This window comes from Anser cygnoides, chromosome 13, assembly GCF_040182565.1.
Source record: "Anser cygnoides isolate HZ-2024a breed goose chromosome 13, Taihu_goose_T2T_genome, whole genome shotgun sequence".
In the NCBI taxonomy this organism is placed as follows: Eukaryota; Metazoa; Chordata; class Aves; order Anseriformes; family Anatidae; genus Anser; species Anser cygnoides.
In genome coordinates this window covers 14,853,129-14,876,139 of record NC_089885.1, presented here as the reverse complement: position 1 = coordinate 14,876,139, position 23,011 = coordinate 14,853,129, and the positions used below count along the sequence as shown (strand labels likewise).

Here is a 23,011-nt window from a genome sequence, read left to right as displayed (position 1 = left end):
TCAGACGTGATTTTCTGTCTGGAAATCTGCTGACCAAATAAATCTCTATTGCTTTCTATTGGTTTGCACAGGCAAGAATAAGCACCCCTGGTTCCTGGCTGCTCCCCTCCCTGCATGCCCAGCAGCACTGATGAATGGCAGAGAGGGCTTCCCCTCTGAAACACAGGGCTAGAGATTGTACGTACAACCTGTGCTGCAGGCTGCAGCGTAGGATGCCTTATTCTGCCATTCATCATACAGCAGAGAAATACCCTCAGAGGTATCCTCCACATGTCCCTGTTGCAAACTCTCTGCTGGCATCGAGACACTGTTCTGCAAGCACGTGGGGTCGGCACAAGCTCCCTCTTCCGACACAGGACACGCTGGTGTCCCCGTGGCCCATGCCCCTTCCTGAGGCTCCTGCCCCGGATTTAACCCGAGTGGCTTTAAAACAAGAGGGCCCGGCATAAGACAAGGGTGGAGGAGGCTCACTCCTGAGCATGACAACATTGTGTTCTACCTCTGTTCACAGTGGGTCTATTTCGGCTATCTGGTTAAGCTCTCAGAGAATGCAAATTTTTCAGCGGCAGCTGTAGGAGCTTGATGGTGGAGGAACAAAGTAGGAATTTATAATGTGCGTATAATTGTAAAGAGAAGGATTTTTTTAGCGCGAGATCAGCGGTAGTGCAGAGTAATAATCATCTTAAAGGGTGACTCTCTAGAATTAGTTGTTATTTTGTTTGAGTCCTTTGAAATCGTTTCCATACTATATAATTATCTTAAATTTTAAGTGCTTCCTGCAGTGATAATGTGTGCATTTTTGCATTGTTATGTAAATGCTTTAGCAGTTCACAGTGTAGAATTGGAAATGTCATTCAAAAACAGGTAATGGCTTTGCAATGTCTAGGGGAAGAAATTAATCTTTTTCTTCCACATCATTTTACAGTTTGTATTCTGTCGTTGTGTGGTTGTGTTTTCAGCTCTGACAGAAGCTGCCTTTCAACAACAAACATCCAGTGATCGGATACACTAAAGCAAAGAGCTGGATTTCATCAGTGTGAGCTTAAAAAGATGAGAGGCCAGCAGCCAAACTGTTACCTCCTACAGAAAGAAAATCATTAATCTGTACACGCAATTAATCTGCACTTAGACATCCTATGCAAAGACAGATATGAATAATTATAAAAATATTATTTAAAAATAATTAAAACGTTATTAAAAAATAACAGAAGTCTAGGAATCACTGATAAGATTTGTGTGTGTGTGTGTGCTGCGGTGTTGCTGAATTCAGTAAACACGAGGAGCGGGTCACTGCAACACCAGCTTGCATGGCTGTGCAGGTGGCACAGACGAAACCCCAAACCTGGGGAAGAGTTCATCACCCAGTGAGCAAGAAATGCCTCTGTACCCGGGGCTAATGTTACAAATGCAAATGTAATGCCTAAAGCAATATTTGGTGTGCCATCTGACTCCCCTCGAGGTGCCACGTAGGAACAAAGAGGGATATCAACAGGTCACTCTGGGAAGTCGCACATACCTGTTCTGACAGCAGATTATTTTACGAGTGGAAGGAAAGGAGCAAGCCTGCCGCTTCCCTGCCAGGAGAGCATCAGCTTGTGACACGCGGGGCTCACTTACACTGTGAAGCTCATAATGGGGAAGGTTGTATTTGAACCAAAGCAGCAAGGCAAGAGTTCTGCATTGTACAGAAGTATGATGATTAAAATATGAGATTTAAAAGGCACTGCCTCTCACTAAAAAGCTAGTGCTGAGATTTCAAAGCAGACTGGGAGTTCAACCACATACTTTCCACTAGTTTCAAAGAACGGGTTTTGTCTACATTTGCTGGGCTGTTTTGAAAATTGACATAATTTCTTACAAATCATTCTCTTTTAATAATTCAAAGCTCAGTCCTGGAGCACTAACTCAGGCAAAGTCATGATTCATTTCATTGGGAGCTTTGCCAATATAATACTGTAAGGTTTGGGGGCTATTCCAGCAAAGGGGAAAGAAATCCCTGCAAATATTGCAAAGTGAAAACTGTATCTTGGATGCACCCAAGGTAATTTCTTTCTGTTTCAGTAATCACGCTGCTGATGCAAAGGCTGATCTTGGGCAGACTTGGCCTGGCTTGGAAGAGAGCAGACTGAAATCCTCGTCTACTCAATACTCTGTATTTAAATTCACGTAGAATACCCTTTAGCAGAATAGAATCTGTGGTGCAGGAGTTGAACATAGCAGATCCATGCTTCATTATCCCCTACAGGGTAAATTTATCCCAACCGTGTTCACTGAGGGCAGGAAAATCCCAGGCGGACCCAGCTCTTAACTTTGGTGTTGCTTTTATGTGCCTTGAGGTAGAAGAGCTGAATCAGAGCCTGGGCTCACGCACGCAGGTCCAGATTCAGACTCAGATCCTCAGGGATATTCAGATAGATGAATCCCATTTATTTCAGTGATAGTTTTATTTTATTTCAGTGGTAGAATTTAAGTGGAAATTAATTACCCCATTTGTTCATCATGGGTTTAGCCACAAAATCCTCAAAGTCCAAGGATGTCCACAGAGTCTTGTTTGCCTGCAGGAAAACTGCATTTCTGAACTTGCCAGCACATACTCCCTGTGCAGACTTCAGAAGGCAGCTGATCAAATTTACCAGCATTTCTCCTGAATCCTTGCCCTGTTGTACCTTCTTCCCCCAGCCTTTTTTTTTTTTTGCTGCTTGTTAGGTTATAGTAGCAAAGGGTAGCCCTAGACGGTGAAATGGAAGATGAACCGGTGGGTAAATTGGAAGACGAACACCTTTTCTGATAGACAAGCTCACCTTTATGTTTTCAATCGCAGGGTGGTTTTGCTCTCTGCTCTTTGGCTGGCTGCAGTCAGCTTTTATTTGCTGACTTGGAAATAGATAACCAGATTTTAGAAGCAGAACTGATCCAAGGCAGTTTAGATTCTCGAGAGAAGATGGTAGTAGTTTTCAGAAGAAGCCTTGGACTTGAATTTCAGATTCCTCCTTGCTGTAATGCAAGCACAATAACTGCTAATTTAGAACTTTTAGAATTTTGTTGTTATTGTGCTTATAAGGACTCTCTGTAGCAGAGCTACAAAGTTTTTTTTTAACATCAAGGTACTCATGTTATTCAACTTTTTTATGATTTGAGGAATGAAGGTTTCTCTGCAGTACAGCCCTTCTATGTCTTGTCCGAGAGCTCCGTGTCTGTTCAACAGGTAACACTGTCAGAAGAAATTGGGACTGAGATGTTAAATGTTCCTGGACTTGAATTCTTGGGAAGTCTGAGAGACTTGCTGGCGCAGCTCTGTACACTCTGGTACAGAGCTGGTGCAACAGCTCTGCACGCTAGGGAGAGCTCATTTAGTCACAGTTTGCACTAATTGTTTTGCTGCATCTTTTTTTTCTCTGTGCGATAACTCAGAATGGCACCAGCTCTCCTTTTGAAATGCTGTAATACATCGGTCTGCAGGGCCTGGCTCATGAAGCAACTGTTCCATGCTGATTTCCCAGAAATCTGTGATTGTAGTCGAGGCTATCTTAGGGTAGGGTTTTAAATTGCACCCCTCCCTGAGACATCTGGGTGCCTTCCAAGTTTAAATCAGCCTTGTAAGTGCTTTACCAGGGACTCACGTCTCTTCTGCTGCTTAGACAACAGCAGCAGCCTGTCTCCCAAAAGTCTGGCTCCAGTAATCAGTCACACAGCCCAGGGGCAGCAGGGAGTGAGACATCACCAAATGCCAGACCCTTGCAAAGTCCGTATCACCACTCGGGAGAGAGAGAAAGCGGAGCTCTATAAGCCTATCTTTTCTCTGGCTCAGGCTCTCGCTTGGAAGGACAGGAGTTCCTATTAGACTGTGCATTTGTTTTAGAGAAAGCGTCCTATAAATCACTGAAAAAAAACATCTATTCTTAACTTCATTGAGGACAGTTGTCTGAGGGAGTTGTTGGAGTTGTTGCTGTATCCCGCAGTGAGGTATTAGAAATGTTTCTATCTACACCGTATAGCTTGCTGGGCACCCTTTTTTAGGGGTAACAACTAATTTATTTATTTATTTAATTTAAAACAGAAGAAACTTTATTTTGTCCTAGGCCTGTCTGATGTTTGCAGAGAGGTTTCCCCAGTGCTCTGCCTGGGCTGCTATCCGAGGGCCTGGTGAAGATGAAAGTAGCTGCATTTGCTGCCCTCCTGGACCATCTGAGCCGCTCCTAGGGATGCAGTCAGCCTTTGCTGAGAGCACATTGCACTTTGAGCACTGACTGTAGCACAAAGCTTCCCATTTCCCAAGCTGTGTGGTGCCAGCTTGCTTGTTAGAGCAATGCAGTGTTTTAAATGCTAATACATGCTTTACCCAAATTACAGACAGATGTTTGTGCTTCTGTTACCTGTGCCTGCTGCAGAGGAGATTGGGCTCTGCTCTCTTGCAGTTTTTCATATGTAGGGTGTTGGAAAACTCCTCTGAATACGAATTTCCTTTAATCTGACCCATCGAGTATTGCTTACAAGGAGGGCATATATGTCATTTACTGAGAGAAATTCGATCTGTTCTTTCTCTGCATAAATGTCCCTTCTTAGGTGGGGTCTTCACCTGCTGAAACAAACGTTTGCTCTCAGTCAGCATCAACTCTTGGATAAAGGGTCAGTCTTACATCTCATCTCTCTTGTATAATCCTTGATAATCTTCCTTTTTAAAGTTTTTGCCATCTGAAATCTCTCAAATCCCACAATTAGCCTGCCGTCTAATATGAACATCCCTCTGAGATCCTCTTAGCAGCATATGTTCAATAGCATAATTTAGGGAGCCGAGAGGGCGGAGGAATTCCAAAGAGCATTGCTGCTCTATATCAAGAAGCAGGGTTTGGCTGCCAGTAATGCCCTGGCACTGTCAAACTACTGAGGTTTGAAAAACATCCATCCATGGCATTCATGAATAAATGGATTGCAGAAAATCAAGCTCGTTTGAAAAGGTCACATTACCATCTGGTCATACAGAGATGCTGCTTTGGTCCAGGCAGAGCTAACCAGCTCCTTGAACCTGTGACATTCCCAGTATTCAAGCTTAGTCTTTATCATTTGCACCTGATGTAAGCGAGTTAGCTGGATTAGGAGTGAAAATGTCAAATAACCTTGAGTTCTTAAATCAAGATGTGTATGTTTATTAGCAGGGAACGTGAACATTAGAAAGCTAATACAGTAAAGTCATAGGTAGTCTTTCCCTTGATCATATTATGTTTAGGATCAGGTCCTGAAAGAGTCACTGATTTTGTTCAGTGTAATGACCTGCTTAACTTTCCCTACGCTGACATTATTTGTGTTTAAAATGAAGCCTGCAGTGTAGTGCCTTGCAGAATAAAAATGTATATAATAGGCCTATTGGATTGATATTAATACTATTTTTAGCATATAATGCCAGTCTAAAGACTCCACTGCATTCGGTATTTTGCAGAGATTTACACTGGGTTCCCAAACTTTGGCAATGTTGCTGCGGGCGGAGCACCTGCAGGCAGCCACCTGAGAGCATTGCTGACTGCACGTGGGGAAAAGCAGCAGCCAGGACAAATGCCTTTGCTGAGAACTGCAGCCTAAAAGGGTGGTATTGACCACCAAAGGATCGGCTAACCCATGGTGCCATAAATATGCAGCCACATTAATAAAATATACGGGCCAAATGGCAAGCGTGTCCTTTTGTGCAGAACAGACTCTGAGCTGACAGCAAAGCAAGGACCTGTTTGATGTAATGTGGCATTATTTCTTCTCCTGCAGCTCTTGCTGTTATTTATCTTCTGCTTGCAGCTTCTCGCAGTCAGTGAGCAGAGGCAATTTCTGGTGCGCAGAAAAAGAGCTCACTCAGCAGCATCTGCCTCCAAGCGCTTCCTCAGGGGCAGGTCCCACCTTTCTCCACTGTCAGCAAAGGTGGTGGGTGGTGGCACGGAGAGGTCCCGGCTGAGCCGAGGCTGAGTTTGGCAGCGCTGCCTGCCCGGTCTGTGGAGGGAAGAGCTCTGCCTCCATAAGCTTGCCATCAGAAGCCCAGGATCGCTCCTTACAAGAGCAGCAGAGGACGAGGAGATCACTTCCATGCTGATTTGCCCAGTGTAAGTCCCAGCGGCTGTGCAGACAGGCTTCCAGACAGGTTGCAGGTTACCGCAAAAACAGCATTCCCCGTTGTCACCTATTCCTAGGGGAAGGACATTAGCGCTTGTTCTGACCATTGTTTGCTCAGCTACCCTGCTCCCTAAAAAGGGAAACTTTCCATTTCTTTCCCTTTTCCCACAGAATTCAAGGAGCATCCGCCGCTAAAAGGGTCATGTCCCAGCTTGTAATTAAACAGATTTAGAGCCTGCTGCAAACACTGATTAGATTATTGTTTCTTCAGCACTTTCAGATAAATCTGCATGAATTCATGGGTGACGGTCTGAAGGAGATCTCCTCCATCTCCTTACCCCAGGGCCGTTGATGTCCTGTATCTAGGCTAGAGCAGTAAATCCCACACTCTTCTAATTAACCCTGCTAATTCCAAAAAGCCCATCAGGGGTGTGAGTGCCAAGGGAGTGTTTGGTGGTGCAGTGCTCCAGCTTTGCTGCCCTTCCATCCTGCTGAAGTCACAGGTACCCCAGCGTGGCTGCTGCTGCCTGCCGAGCCTCACCCCAGGTTGCTTGTGCCCTGCAGCCCCTCACAGCCCATGTAACTGAAACCAGTGTTTTGGGATGGTGTGGCTCAGACAGTCAATATGGCAGCAGAAAGGTCATGCTGCCCTTCCTGCCCCATGCTCCCAGGTGGTATTTTAACAAACGCCAGCCAAGTCACCTTCTTCTAGGAGCAAATTAACCCGTGGCTGCTGCCCTGTTCTCTGCAGCCCCAGCAGCAGCAGTGCAGGATTCCCCCAGTGGCAGCGATCATGTAGATGAATACAAGAGTAATTTGGTAAAAGGGCTACTGGGACAGGAACACATTTTCTTTCTCGGCTGCTCTTGCCAACTTGCAGACGGCTGGGCTGTGACAGAGCGATGTCTCCTCATGCTATGTCATCGGCCTGATGGAGAGGCTCTTCCTTGCAGCAGCTTGCTGCTGCTGTGTGGAAGACAGTACCCTTGCATGGTTTCTCTGGCCCCGTGTCCTCACGAGGAAGTGATATACAAACCCAAAGGGAGAGCAGGCAGGCAATTAGCAGCTCGGAAGAACAAACCGCAAGCAGCTGACTCAAAACAAGGCAGTTGTGGTGTCTCCTGAGGCTCAGCCTTCTCTGAGTGCTCACCTTCTGCAGTTCAGGTCACTGGCCAACTTTGACGAATGGCAGCAGGCTCAGGGCTTGGCCATTAAAACAAGTGGGATGCAGGGCTGTCTTTAACTGGAAGCAGAACATGGGCCCAGTACTTTAAAAGGCATTTTTAAACGCGGACTTTTTTTTTTTTTAAAAAAAAAAAGTAGTGCATGACACACTTAAGCTGAGGACATTCTGCACAACAGCTGTGTCAGTGAGATTTGACAATACCAGAATTTGATGTCAATTATAACTGCTAGAAATCTGATTGCAATGGCTGGCGGGTTATCTGTGTAATAACGTCTGTGCTACAGAATGGGTTGCTTAGCATCTTTGGGGCTTTCTGCTCTATTTCTGGGGGGAAAAAAAAAAAAAAGCTGTCATATCTGCCTTTTGCTTCCATCACTGCTTCTTTAATTTTTGAGCTTGGGTACACTGGTGGATCAAAATGTCAGAAATACCATAAAATTGAACTGTGTTTATCAGAGACACAACTTAAAAGATAGAGAACTTTTGTACAAATGCACAATGGTGAGGCTGAACAGCAAAGACCATTTTACTTTGTCATAAGACAACTGACTGAAAATATCTTACCTCTGTTATACAACTCAACGGTTCAGCCTCTTTTTAAATGTTGTGTTTCAGTCCTGGAAAAAAAAATTGAAAGGATTCAGTGAAGGGTAATGAAAATGATGAGAGGCACAGAGAACCTTTCATATGAGGAGAGATTTAAAAAGATTAGGTCCGCTTAGTTAAGACAAGAGATGAATAAGCAGAGACATGATAGAGAGATGTGAAGTAATGAACGGCACCGAAGAGGCACACTGAGTACTTTTATGTGCTGTTTTCCAAAATTAAAAGCTGAGAGAAGAAAGCTATTAAAAACAAAAAAAAAGAAGAAGAAGAAGTTTGCTTACGATAAAAAACAACAATGGACGCATTTTTAATATGTTTTCTGTGCTGCTGACTTCACCTGTGGAAGCCACTATTGCAGAAAATGAAGATAATGAGCTTGGGAGAATGATGAGAAGGAGTAGGTTCTTTGGGGAAAATCTTGAGCCTATTGAGAGGAAAAGGGAGTTCTGCTCCAGCTTTGAATGTGAGCAGGATTCACCCATTGGCACCATCTCAAGTCTGCTGCAATGAACTGCCAGCCTCAGTGGGCTGTGAGTCTCCATACACTATATACCTGTATATGTATAGTCACTTGCTTCAGCTGTCTTTGATGATGTAAGATACCTTGATTTTTTTGTCCAGGTTGAGCATGCAGTATCTTTTCCACCATGATTTTCGGGGAGCACATCTTTTCCAGCATCTCTATTTTCAGTAACACTGGTACAGCTCGCGTTGAGGCAGCTCTTGCTCTTCAGCTGACATGCTCAGAGGGTAGCTCGTGGTGCTTTGGTCAGCTGGGAAGCTTTACTTCATCTGCTTGACTCAGTCACTTGGGAGGCGAATCGTGAGAAGTTGCAGCAGATCGGATTCAAGGTCCAGCAAGCTTGCAGTCCAGAGATGCTCAGTGGCACATACCTAGAGAAGAATATGAGATCGCAGTGTGGATGTACAGGGAAAAACATGCAGGGTACTCCCATTTTTCAGTAACTGGAGATTACCTCGCCCAGAGGATATGGTGGTGGTCACCAGTCCTTGGCCAAGCATGGAAGGGCAGTCTCATGCAAATCATGGGCTTTATCATGCAATACGGCCTTTGGCTATACATTGAGAAAGTTATTCTAGTATATATAGATATTATTTTTTTTAAACCCCAACCTATGCTTATGCCAATAGACTTCTCTTTCTGAAAAGGTTTAGAGGTTTAAACGCAAACTTATATACTTTTTTTAATAGGTTTTGAAGCAGTAATAGGGCTTTTGTATGTGTGAAGCAATAAAAACTAAATATGACAAAAAAACAACTTCTAGTAATAGTAGGACTTCATCACATATGTTGTTCTTCTCTGTTAACCTGGTTTAGATCCCTCAGATAACCTGATGGGCACTTAGCGCTTAACAGGCCTTCCCAAGGTTTTGTTTCACAAAACAGCCAGTGTTTATAGACTAGTTTCTTCCTTCTATCTGACTAGAATTTCACTGTTTTTCAACTAGGACTGGAAAGTCTGGTGCCCTAGAGCCAAAGAAATTAAAAAAAAAATAGATGCAAGCATTAGAAGATTTTAAAATATTTATAGAGCATTCGGGAAATTGCAGAGGTTTCCCTGTACCATGCATCCAGGATCGTTAGGGGTACACACGTTCAGCACAGCTCAGCACTGATGCAGAAAAGCATATGGGGGCAAAGCAGAACTTCTCTCTTATTCATACCATGTAAATTATGTCTTATAACTTTGTGAGCTGGATTAGGAACGGGACCTGTGCTTGACATCTGTGAGGCATTCTCCTGGGCATCTTGCAGAACATTTAAATGACACTGTAGACTTCCTTTAACGAGATTAATTTCCTCTGCAGTATTCAGAAGAGTGTCATCTTTCTGTATGTATCACGCATTAGTTCTCTTGCCCCAGTTAAGGAGTGCTTTGGTTAATCAACACAGCTGTGGAAGTGGAGCATCACCAAAAAACAGGGGAACAATGCCATGATCATGCATCGTTCCTGTCTCAATTAAATTTCAGCACTCTTTACAGTCATTGAGGCTTTTCCCTGGGGTCATCAGGCAGTACATTCCTTGCATGGGCAGAGCATGCTGAGTGGTGACGCACCAAACTTTAAATAGGTATTTATTGATGTGCCTAAATGCCACTTAAAAATCTGGGCAACGATGACCTGGACAAATTTTCACAACTGAGTCACTGATAAGACTAGTAAAAAAGTAATGAACAAAACTAAAACCTGTAAATCTTCGTGTTTGTGATTAATATGTTTTCTACTTCAGTTCACTGTGTACATTTTTCCCTAAGCGTGTGCATTTGATTTGTTGTGCAAAGGAACAGTGTGAAGGGAATAACTACAGGATCTTTGCAATGCTTTTCTCATAGATTCAGAGAATACCTAGTGACAACCTGAAATCCCACTCTGGAGATGCTAGATATCCTGCTGGTTCCTTGGGTTCCATTTTATTGTTTCTGGAAGCTTTGTCCTAAATAAATTTACACACCACTGAGTTTTTGTGTTTCACTTCATAAATTCCTGCTTATTGCAATATCCCAGACAATTCCATGCTATGAACTCGGTTGGGATGACCTCCTAGGAAAATTGTGCCTTCCTATCTCCCTTGCCAGGAAGTAGGTTTCCTAATGAAAGAATTTACTGTACCTTTTCTACATAATTTTGAATTTAACTTTCTTTCCTGGATGGTCACAATGCCAGTACACATGCCTTCAGCTTGCAGAGAACTCAAGGGGAATTATACTCTTCCACAAATTACAACTGCATCGTTAAACAGACTTTCTAATCATAGTCCTAGAGGATCAGTACATATTTATATATTGTGAGTTGCTCCCACCCAAAGCACAGGGATTCCTCAGAACAGGTAAATAGGTAAATTTAAGCAAAATAGACAGTGTTGTGGCATTGTATTCTATCTGTGGGAACTGTATTATCTGATCCAGAATAAATTATTTCAAGCTAATTATAAGTTTCAGTCACTATGGCCAACGGATTTTGGAGGCTTCACAAAATACCAGTTTCTTCAGAGAGTGTTCTCGCATTGGTGGCCTAAAAGCTGTTATTTCTGATAACCTAAAAGTTGAAGTGATCTCATCTTGTACAGTTGATATCACTGCACAATACAGGGTGATGATCCAAAGGATACACCCTGGAACTTCACATGCCAAGACGGAGAAAATCAATCTCTGTTAATATAAAAAGGCAGGCTCACTGGTGCAGAAAATCACTACTCTGGAGCCTTAAAGAGGCTCCTTCAAAAATTCATGATTATAGAATGGAGTCTTGGGCTACATTATAGTCCTGAAAGAAATCAGGATATGGAGAAAAAAAAAATCCAATTTTCATTAGGTAGAGGAAATAAACAATAAACACAATAAGCAAAATCATTGATTGCAAAGAATGTATGCTCAATATGTAAGAACATTTTCCAAGTTTCCCATGTACCCAATACTTTTTCCAAATTGTTTTCAAAGTTAATTTCTCTTTTGTCGTTTCTTTGTTTTGTTGTGGCTTTTTGTGTGTATGGTTTTTGTTTGATTGTCTTTGGTTTTGTGGTGTGTTTTTTTTTTCATGCCTCTAACGCTAAATCCATCTTAGTAAATATTCTGATTGTTATGGTCAACTGCTGTTGAAAGCTGCAAAACATTCAGCTTGTAGTGATATACAGAAATTTAACAAACTCAGTATTGACCTAAAGACTTAAACTTACTGCTCTGTAAAGTATTTGGTCATGTCCCCTGCCAAGGTTATCCATGATGTAAATACGGTATGCAATAAATAGCAGAGAGTAAGCATCTCTGCCCTCCTTTTGTGCGCTGTGCCTGCAGCCATCCTGATGAGAGGTTTCTATAGTATGACAGAGCTTTGCAGACACTGAATACCGTTCTTTAAAGCAGATTCCCCATTTTCTGTCTATTGGGAGCCTGAATTCCTGCATTACAATCATATGGGGGCCATAATAACTAATATTTGGTCCTGCAGTGTAGATGGGTGTGATGGCTGATAATCTGGCTGGTGTTTGGCTTGAAGCATGGCTTTTGCACAATTAGAGCAGGAAGAATGCCAGGTTTGCTTTCACAGTAGTTTAGCTTTCAGCATCGGTAGGCCTATACCTCAGTATTTGTAAGGAAGAGACTGGATTATTTTAGATCTAATCTTGTCAGCTGTCTGGAAATACAGTCACTCTAAATATATGCTACAATGCCTTTTTACTATATTATCATACACCAAATTATTCCCCTTTTTAATTATTTTCACATATTTAATGCAGCTGCAGATCTATTCATGCGGAAACATTTCACTTGTTCAGCTGATCAGCTCAAAACCAAGAAGCAGCTTCTGACATTTCATCCTCCTGCTTTCTTAAGCATGGCTGAGTCATGACTACAATGAATCCAGCACTTTCTTTAACTTTTATTTATTCATTTATTCATTCATTCGTTGTTAAGGGTGAATGTGCGAGGGGCTTTGGTGAGTGCAATTTACTGTCGTGCAGGTGCCGTCATCCCTGACTGCTGAAGCAAGCTGCGACTGAAATACTGTTTCACACAAACGCTTACTTTCTCATCTGTTTTGTATAACTATATATTCATAACACTTGACACCTCAGAACTCATTCAAATTACTTTCATTGCAAAGAAGATGGACTTCCCTTCAGGACAACTGGAAGACAGGAAAAAACAGGGATGACATTATTATCACTATGCACTTACGTCTGGTGGTATCTGCTTGCGGCCTTAGAATTCAACCGTTATTTATATTTATAAATTTGAATAGCATTAATTATATAAGCTGGAAAACATCAGTTTTTATTCTCTCAAGAATTAAAGCTCTCTTTAAGATCTCCCAACTTTACTTTGTGCTTTCTCAGTGCACTGTCAAAGAATTTGCCAGCAAAGACAACATAATTGCCATTTTGCACTTGCTGCTCTGCACTGTATTTTAAACCAGTGTGCTGATAGAAGCACTGTCCATACCCAATCAGGTTGGTATATGAGCTTGCCAAGCTCAGAACAATATGCTTTAATTGTAATACCCTCAAATTAGGAGCATATCTGCTAGCATTCCTTAATAAAAGCTTCTGTCTGCAGTTCCCCTTCCCCACTCTTTTTTTTTTTTTAAATGAGTGGTAAAGACACATGTTGTATAAACTAAAGGCAGATGATGGGTAGGAGCAAACATCTTCAAAAGGTATGCAGCTGCTTAGTATTCAGGTGCAAGCAAAGCACTTCAGCTTCTGTAAACAGCTCGTTTGGGATCACCATTTATTTGGCACGGAGGAAGCCTTTCCCACCACGCAGCACCTTTTTGAAACTACAGCCGTAGCCTAGAAATTAAGGAGATATCAGTCAAGATGAAAGACCATGATCTCGTGCCCAGCCAGTCAGATGAATGAAGGTGATCTGCTGCAATGCTGAAAAAACAGAGGAAATGTGACTCGGTCACTGAACATGTTATTGAGAGGTGTCTTTATTTCTGTGCCCAGCTGTTTCTCATGAGAAATGACCGCTGTGGTCATGACACTGAATCGTGGGTTGAGGCAGGGAGAGGATGGCTGTCCATGATGCTCGTGGGGCTGGCTCTCAGGTTGGTGGGCACCAGCAGGCGGTGTCTGGCTGTGCATGGGCACTGCTGCAAGCTCATTCGCAGTGAGTTCCACCATGGCATGTTATCGCAAGCCTTGCAGCCAAGGGGAAAATCGGGGATGAAAGAGGTTTTTAGTGTCTTTATTTCTGTTTCCTCACTCTGCTTCAAGGGACTCTTGGCTCCTGCTGCTCATACTGAAGTTAATTTTCTTCCTAAGAGAGCTGGAGTAAACGTGGTTCTATTTGCAATCTGACCCTCTGTCACTGCGCACAAGCAGGCCTTTTGTACCCGAAAGAGCTCCAAATTACTGTACATAAACCATAATCATCCATCGGGAACACTGTAGTTTTCTATTTTGCTGCTAATTGGATGATACACTGGCAATAGTCCTTGTTAACATGGCTAGCACTGGGCAGGGTACAGTGAGAGAAGGCTTTTATTTAGAAATGTGGCAAACATATAGTTTCTGTCTCTGTTTGACAGCGTTTGAAACCAGTCGTCAATTAACTAAATAACAGCCAATTACTTTGAAGGAAAAAGGAAGAAAATTTCTTACTTCACATTCTTTGTTGAAGCAAATGCCAATCAGAGGACGGGAGGTTTTTTCTTTCTCCTATGAGAAGACAAAATGGGAAAAGATGTGCATAAATGTACAGTATTTGTTGTGTTGTTTTGTTTTGCTTTGTTTTTAAATACCATCTTTATTCTCATACAGGAATATTCAGAAATTAAATAAGAGCATCTTAAGCTCCCAAGACACTTAATTTCCTGTGACTTTTTTTTTTTTTCAATTGCAATCATTATGCAGGCACAATCTTTCTTCCTTTCTTTCATGCTGCTGCAGGATACTTGAGCACAAGGACAGCTCTGCAGAAGCTGTCTGCCTTCACAAGGAAAGTCCAGCAAAGAGCTGGTGGCTGTGCAGAGCAATGATAGGAATGTTTGCGATATGAACATTTGCATCACCAGACCAAGCCCTTCCTCTTTCATATCTTACGGGCAGTCAGAGGTCCGTAGCTGAAACTTCATCAAAATTTGTATCGCTAAAAACCTGAAGTGCCTAGACACCTCGGGAAACAGCTGAATAGTTCTATAAGGACTGGCATTTTGGTTTTAGACCCATCCAAGACTCATGTTTCATGCCTGCATCCTTTTCTGAACCTGGGTAACAGTGCCAAAAGGTATCAACTGAGTTAAGACCATTGTACAGTGAAAGCCAGTCACACCACTGGCATGAAGAACAAGGCTCTCTCTTGGTTTGCTGCTCTTTATTTTAACTATTAGCTCAATATCATCTCCTTGAAAGCAGCTGTGTAATTCATCATGAAGACTAAGGCTTGATCCTATATGCTTTCATCTGCAATACCAGTTAACTCTTGCCAGTCCCAGATCAGAAGCTGGGGTCTGCAGTGGGTCTCTGACAGCTGGGATTTCAGCAGATGATACAGTGGGCAGAGAAAGAGCATAGATTAAGGCAAAGAGGCAGCTGCTACAAGCTAACTTAATATTGCTGGGCTAGTAAAAGACCATTTACTCACGGCATCACAGCTTTGAATTTTTATTGCACTTTTTTCCTAAACATTTAAGGCCAGCGGTTAATGCACAAAGGCATTACGTGGCCTCGCTTCTTGCCTGCAAGGCTGGACCGCAGCTGGTCCCGTGGGGCTGACATCAGGGCTGTGTCTGCCTGATAGCCATTAGTTGCATCAATCAATAATTTTTCACTTAGACTTTTTACTCATTGCTCAAAAAGATTTTATTATGCTACTTTGAGCTGCTCACAGTGTCATTTCATGGATTTCAAATTGTGTTACTCTTTTGTTAGTACTTTTAGGGCGAGCATTCCAAATTGGATAGTAGAGGGTGAGAGGTAGGTCTTTTAACTGTCAGAAAAGCAATGAATATTGGATGCTTTTGCATTAACTGATGGGAGATTCAGCATTGCACATATTGATCTGTTATTTTCTTACAGGAACATTTTACACCTGAATGCAAGTTCAAAGAATCAGTATTTGAAAACTACTATGTAACATATTCTTCAATGATCTATAGACAGCAACAATCTGGACGGGGTTGGTATTTGGGTCTTAACAAGGAAGGAGAAATAATGAAAGGAAACCACGTGAAGAAAAATAAACCTGCAGCACATTTTCTTCCAAAACCATTAAAAGGTAATTGTTTGGGTTTGCTCCCAAAAATCTTTCTGAACTGACTTTATATTGTGTCAGAGATGTTTAATTCCTGTGCATAAGTATTTGAAGGATACAGCTAACTATATAACAAGAGTATAACATTCTGCTAACACACTCAGTGTAACTAGAGCTAGGGTTTGCTTGTTTGTTTGTTTTATGTTTCTCTATATTACCTCTGCCTTTCTCTCATTTAACCAAATATGTATATTAGTTTCTTTGTGCCCAAAGGCCAATGTCTACCATATAGGTAATGAAGACTTTACCTGGAATGTCCCAAACATCTGCTCACAGGCCTTTAGTGACTTGCTGTATAGCTTGCTAATCTGTGCTTTATATTACAGGGTGTTTGTCTATTTTTGCTTGGGGTAAATCTGTAATGCATGGTTCTTATTTAGCCGTAATTAATGTGGCATCAACACGTGACATTAAAGGTAATAATGCATGTGGCGTATATATCCTGCTGTGTATTAAAAGCCAGGACCTGGAGTCATCCCAGTTAACTGAAGCATCTGAATCAGTGTGGTGCTCAGACTTGGCTACATCTTTGGTCAATGCAAAGAGAGATCTCAGCTGATGTATGGAGATGCTTCCTTTTCTCCGGAAGAACTAGCTTCCATATGCTTCTCCTTCAGGAGGAATGAAGCTCTCTAGTTCTGGGTTATACTGTTAAGTAACTTTTCAAGGCAGTATTATTTTGAAATCAGAGAGGATATTTCAAAGGTGCGTAGTCCTGGGTGAATACTGGACTAGCTTGGCAGTCTCCATTTAGGAGCAGGTTTTACGCAACTGATGTTGAGTTTGATCCTCCCTTATGTGTGTGAACACAAAGAAAACAGAAGACTGAAAATCTACTTCCACACCCACATGCCTGAACTACGTACAAGTAACAGGTCAAATAGCAGCTGTTGGTAGTGCTATTTCACTATTAGTAAGGAAATGCTGATTTATATCAGCTCACGTCTGTCTTGCAGAGTTTTGTAAGTCCAGAGTGTAGGTGGGTGGTTAAACTGGGAGGGAGAGGGAGTTATGGTTTTTCCTCTCTAAAATGCCATCCCCTTGAAAAGGAGATTGGAATTTCTAAGGCAGTGTTTGAAATCCAAGTGGTCTCCTTGCTGTGTTTCTTTAAGTCACTCCTTACATTGCTAATTGCTGAATGAAAAATCCAGATTTTTCATAGCTGGACAGTGCACCAAGTGACTGTAAAGTGTGCTGACGTGCTGTCTCTCTTTTGCTTTGCAGTGGCCATGTACAAAGAGCCTTCTCTCCACGATCTCACAGAGTTCTCAAGATCTGGAAGTGGGACCCCAACAAAGAGCAGAAGTGTTTCAGGAGTGCTAAATGGGGGTAAATCCATGAGTCAAAACGAGTCAACGTAGCCAGGTTAAGGCAAGCCAAGTGCTCTCTAAACAGAACCTTACCTCTGGATGCAGTTGAATTCTTACTAGCAGTCTTTCATCCAAACGTTCAATTGCCCAGGACAAGCCACCGAACTTGCATAGGTCACTCGTTTATCAGCCATTAGATCTACTGGTTGTCAAAGGATATACCCCAATAATGTAGAATATGCTTGTGCATATCACAAGGCACTTGGATAGCCAGCAAACATAACTGTGGAATAAATCTTGGAGAAGAAATGTCCAAGAAATGTCCCTTCTCTCTCTCTCTCTCTCTCTTCCCTCTCTCTCCCCCCCCCTCCCCCTATCTCTCTCTCTCCTATGCTTTGTGGAATACAAAACAAAAACATTTCACAACATTCACTGCTGATAAGAATTTGCTTTCCAACTAAGAAAAAGACCACTTTTGCTCTTCAAAGGAAATTTTAATGCTTATATGTTTTATAGGGGCAAACAAAAAACAAATATGTAAACTCTGTTGTTTCCTTGGCTTACCGTTTTATATCTAAGGCTTGATAAAAAATATATCCTTTAATTTGGAATAGCGCAACTTTTTGATTTCTGAACTCCAATGGGTCTTTAAAGCTATGTCTTTAAAAAATAATTTAAAATTCAGGGTTGGAACTGAGAGTTGGTGTCTCAGGCTCAAGCAAACAGTGTTCTTGTGGTTTTAAACACAATGAAATATAAATTTTTATAGATTTGTAGTTTCTGGTAAAGTTCTTGTGCTAACCCCAGTCTGTAGGACTTGAGTTGTTTTGTTATCCCAAGTGGAAGTTAACAGAAAGGGATAAAATTATCCTCCAGTGTAGATTTCTCTTAATTCCATTTTGTGTGTCATGTTAAACTATTGTTGTGGCTTCTTTTCTAAAGACAGAAACTGTGGAATTAAGGTGACTTAATTTTTTTATAAGAAACGTCTTATTTGTAAAAGTCCTTCTTTCACTGTAACGGGCACGTGAATATTGTGTAGGAGGAAGCGTTAGGACAGGTTACCCCTAAACAACATATACTTATACATGCTATTGGAAACAATTGTTTAAAAAATGTAGTTAGGTTTCCATTTAGGTCATCATGTCTGTTGCATGGGAGAAAGTTGGAATATTGGCATAGAGTTGCATGATGTGTAAGATTTTGTGCATTAATCATCGTTGGATTCTGTGCTCCAAAACTGACATAGTTCTGTACAGGCAGTTTTCTGCCTTGTACAAAAGAGTTGTTTATTATTTGTTGTATACACAACCATGCACTGAATAAACTATTTATATTAAGATGTACTTTTTAAAAAAGCTTGTTTGATTATATGATGTACATCGTTGATTAATTTCAAGGAAAAAGGTTGGCAGTTAAATTACAAAGTTATAAAAGATATTGTAATTAATGTTCAAAATGTTTCTATGTAACAGGTTATCCCCTTGTAATGCCACACACTATACAATTGAGGACATATTCTTCTTTTTGGATATTGTTAGAACTGGTCTTACGTGCCCAGCTGAGATACTCAAAACACAGTGACCATTAAGAGCCACAAAGTCTTGGTAACGGCCCCTCTGCTGTGCGCTGTTGGAGCCCCAGTGAATTGCACTCCTCTGCTTGGAGCTTCTCCAGCTTCTCTGTGTCTGTTCTCCTTGCTAGGCTTCCCCAGTGCAGCTGCATAGCGCTACCTCGCAGCTCACCTTTCCAGAGCCCTCGGTACAGGGGGGACCCAGCGATATCTGGTAAGTCAAGCATTGCTCATGCCAGTGTGGCACCTGGAGGATGCTCAGAGCTTGCACAGTACCATTGCAAGTTCACCTCAGGGGCCAGCTTTGTCTTGACTTGAGGAAACAGGCTACCATACGTCCTGCCTTTGTGCGCATTCTGGAGAGAAAATGTCCCTCTCTCCGAACTTTTCTCTCCAAAAACATCAAAGAGAACTCTTCTAGAACGCCCAGACAGCTCTGACAGGTGAACTTCACTCATCAAGGTGTTTCAATAAGGCCTAGGAGGAACAGGTTCTTATCATGAAAGGCTGAACAAGCAGTTCTGGAAGGGAATAATGGTAATGGAGACAAAAAGCTACCTATAAATGTTAGCCTGACATTAAAAACAGGTATTCTACTGTCTGGTGGTCGGTCTCATCCTCTCTTGACCAAACTGGAATTAGACCAAGCTAGAACAATTGCTTTCTATGAATGTCAGGGCTGTGAGAGGAGAAAAAGAGATTATGTTTCACATCAAACCCCAAAATTTGTTGTTTTGTGGCAAACAGTAGGCAAAGAGCTTCAGCTTGCTAAGGTCCCATATTGGAGCAGTGGTTGCAACACCCACCAAACACCACCATCACAGTGGCCTTCAGAGGACCTCAGGGTCCTCAGCACACCCTTTGCTGAAGCATGAAAAAAAGTAGGGAAGCACAACCAGTTCCATGAAAGCTATTAAAAATTGAAGATATGGCCTGTGACTGCTCCAAGAGTTTTGGTACGTCAGTGGGTCTGGAGCATCTGTTCTCTTCAATTAAGTGTGCTTTGTCCTCATGGAACATTTTTCTCAACCCTCCCACTTAATAACATCAGACTCATTGGGGTGCATGTTCCAAAAAAAGGAGTCCGAGTGCCTTAGGGACATAAAACCTGATTAAAAGTAGGCATATTTGTGCCAAAGCTAGTTAGATACATGGTTCAATGCCAAATGTTTACTATCCTAAAGATAACAGGAGATCTGCTGCTTTGCTTTATAGCTGCAGCCTTGTTAATCCCTATCCCCAGTATCTCCAACCTTGAAGGTCATCTGCAGTGAGAGAAAAATGCTCATCTCACACATTGTCCCTTCTGAGGTCTGTAGTCTGACCCATCTTTTGTATTGACATTGGCATCAGCTGCGAGCATTCACTGCCGAGACCTTATTTTCAAGGGTTTCTAATATATCAGACTAGCAAATCCTACTCTTGGGTTAAAGATGAGAAGAGAGATATGGTGATAGATGAGCCATAAACCACTCTTTCTGGCAATTGTGTTAAATTTTTGACAAACCTGTTACAGCTATAATTTTTCCTTCAGAATATTGTGACTGAAAGCAAATACCCTTGATAGTGTCCTGATAGCACACAGAAGCTCGTGTACACTATGGAAAAGGGGGAGATTGTGCCCAGAGTTTTACATGTAGTCTCTGGAGCCATAGACTGGGATTTAATAAGGAGAAATATAGTAAAATATCTGCACTTTGCAGACAGCGAAGGTGATATTCTGTCCCAGCCAGCAAAGTCCCGTGGGCAGACAGGAATGTGGCTTCAGCAGTGGACCAGATTTAGGAGACAGACTCCAGAGTATTTATTTGTCGTTCTCCTTCAGCACACATAGATTAGACCATTAGACAGAGGACTTTTGGGTCAGACCCTCGTTTAAGAGCCTGCGAGATGTTGGGAAAACACCCGTATGGATAGCTGCCTATGAAAAGAAAACGTATAGCCACTGGTCAGCCCACTTTGCTCTGCCACATGTACCTATCCTAGTGCAATGGGATACATGCCTGGAATAAAGACAAAGCCCAGGGGAAGGTATGAACCAAGCCTTGTACTGTCTGTGAGCCACCACCAACTGTCTGCAGAAGGCTTGGTCTCAGGCCCTTCTGCTATTGCCAGTATGATGGCTGATGCCTTTCATCTGCCATTTCTTTTGTTCCTGCCTCTCCACCAATGCTGCCCACGCTCTGTGCAGCATACCGTGGGCCTGGGTTTGGCTCAGGAGGTGCAAAACTGGCACAGTGGCTTTCTGATTCTCCTGGACTTCACCAGGCAAAGGGCCTAGAGCCACCATTGGGTCTGTGCGCAGACCTTACAAAAGGCTGACAAATACTACCTGCCAACACGAAAGGAAATGGGTCACCCATGAAACTGGGAGGAAAACTGCTAGGAGCATAACTATTACAAGGCACAATTGCTGCCTTTTTGTCATCTGCCTATCAGAACTGCTTTCTCTGAGGTCTCTGCATAGGGCTTGGACATTGCCTGCTTTGTCTGGTTTGGGGGTAAGGGAGGGTGGCAAGAGCTCTTCTCTGTATCACAGAGAGCTTGTCTTTTTTTTTTTTTTTTTTTTTTTTTTTTTTTTTGTTTTTGTTGTTGTTTTAATGTACGTCATGCTACCTCATAGCATGGTTTTATCTCTGTAGCCACTTGCTCAGCCATGTTCATCACTGGCATGATGGAAGACAATTCCCTGCTTGGGGAAATAATTATCTCCAAGTTAGTCCAGGGAAGAATGGTGCCCCTTCTGCAGCACTGTCTGGTGTTCCCACCACTGGTTTCCAGCCCACAGGCCAGGTTTTCCAGTGGGATAAAGACGGTGTAATGAGCTCAGGGATGCTGTGGTACACCAGGCCTCTCCCCAGCTGAGCACCAGTGTGAGAGCCAGGTCTGGCAGAGCTCTGCTGTGTCTTGAGTATCTCTGAATGGAGACCAGAGCCAGCTCTAACAGGTTTAAATGTCTCCTTGATATATCCTTGACCAGGACACTTTTGCAGGACAGAATCTATATGTAACAACCTCCTATCTTCTAATAAATAATTCTCTCTAAAACAGTCTCCTTTTTGTCTGGGCTCTGATTTTTATCAGTGCAGCTATTTAAGGGCTCTCCATCCCAGCACTGCTACATTACATTATTGCTTAGCTTCCATTTCACTGTACCAATATTGCACTTCTCCTATGTCTTCTTGATCCAGGGAGGGGCAAGCTGAGTGGTCAAGACAAAACAGGTGGATCCTTCAGTTGCTCTGCAATGTAATAAGTTTTACCAGCTCAGGAACAGCTACACTGGATCTTGGAGTTCAGTTTCCTACATGGTGTAAGATCAACACCATGTTGTTTTCTGACTTTGGCTCTGGAAAAAACAATGATGTAAAAGAATAGCAAAAAGCCTATTTAAAATAGATTGGTTTCTTAAGAAAAAGCCCTGCAATGCGATTTGCCCAGAAGAGCATAAGCTTTGGGCTTTTTTTCAGCTCTTTTGAGGAAGACATGCTTGAGAATTCCAACTTGGATCACAGGTTAAAATTAAGGAAAAAAAAAAAAAAAATTCACTGGCATGAATGAACAGAGCTGTGGTAATCTGACCCTTAGTGGCAGGTTGGCAGCAACGTTCCTGCCTTTTGGAGAGCAGGGTTCTGAAACAACCCGGGTTTGCTGGTGAGCGATGGCTTTTATTGCAGATCAGCTCTTCTAGCAGAGCTCACCCTGATTTGGGAACACGCCACGGCAGTTCGGAGGGGAGGGCACTCAATCACTCTGCCCTTCTGCAGCTCCTCTCATGGGGAAGTTTAAATATTAAAGTAAAACCTAAATTTGAAACACATTTTACATTAATCAGAGAAATTGAAGTAATAAATTATTCCATCTCATCAAGAACTGGAAGACAGTTTATAGGGTTCCCTTCAAAGATCATTATTAACAAGCTGCAAGTTAAGAGTCTTAAATACCACCTATGCAAAATTACTTTCAAGCACCCATAGGACGTGTTTTTCCCCACATCATATATCTGGCATGTCTCGCCTAAGTTCAGCAACTGGAGGGGTAGTAGGCTGTGTCTTCGTTTTCCATGGGTTGCTTAACATTGCACACTTTATGTTGTACTCTTTTTCTGAGCTTGTCCCCTTGCAGAAGACAGGGCCACTGGTCCACTCCCCAGGGACCATCACACCTGTGTATGGAAGAGGTGCCCCATCCCAACCTTTGTAGCACACAGAGATGGTTAATTTGATGAGGTGTCAGTCGGTGCAGACCATGGGGTTGATCTGGGCTGTTGGTGTCATACCTAGGGGGACACACAGCAGACGGGCATCTCTCTCTCACACTCTGTCTTCGTTCCTGCATGGAGAAGTCTCAGCACAGAGCCTATTCCCGGGGGAGCCCAGGTGAACTCAGGGGCCTCGCTGTGAAAAGAAGCGCTCAGCACTGACAGCAAAATGCTGCTCGCTGTGGCTGAATGGCCGCAGCAGCAG

The 23,011-nt window shown here is 42.5% G+C and overlaps 1 protein-coding gene across 6 annotated transcripts in view; it reads left to right on the top strand.

Moving 5' to 3' along the window:
• Positions 1–21,598, top strand: part of FGF13 (fibroblast growth factor 13) — a 297,397-nt gene extending 275,799 nt beyond the window's left edge. For all 6 annotated transcript variants that reach the window (XM_067005307.1, XM_067005310.1, XM_067005304.1 and 3 more), the window contains 2 exons: positions 15,428–15,626; positions 16,887–21,598. In XM_067005307.1, the coding sequence (XP_066861408.1) occupies positions 15,428–15,626; positions 16,887–17,023 (336 nt within the window). In that variant the 3' untranslated portion in view covers positions 17,024–21,598. The remainder of the gene's footprint in view (positions 1–15,427; positions 15,627–16,886) is intronic.
• The last annotated feature ends 1,413 nt before the right edge of the window (positions 21,599–23,011 follow it).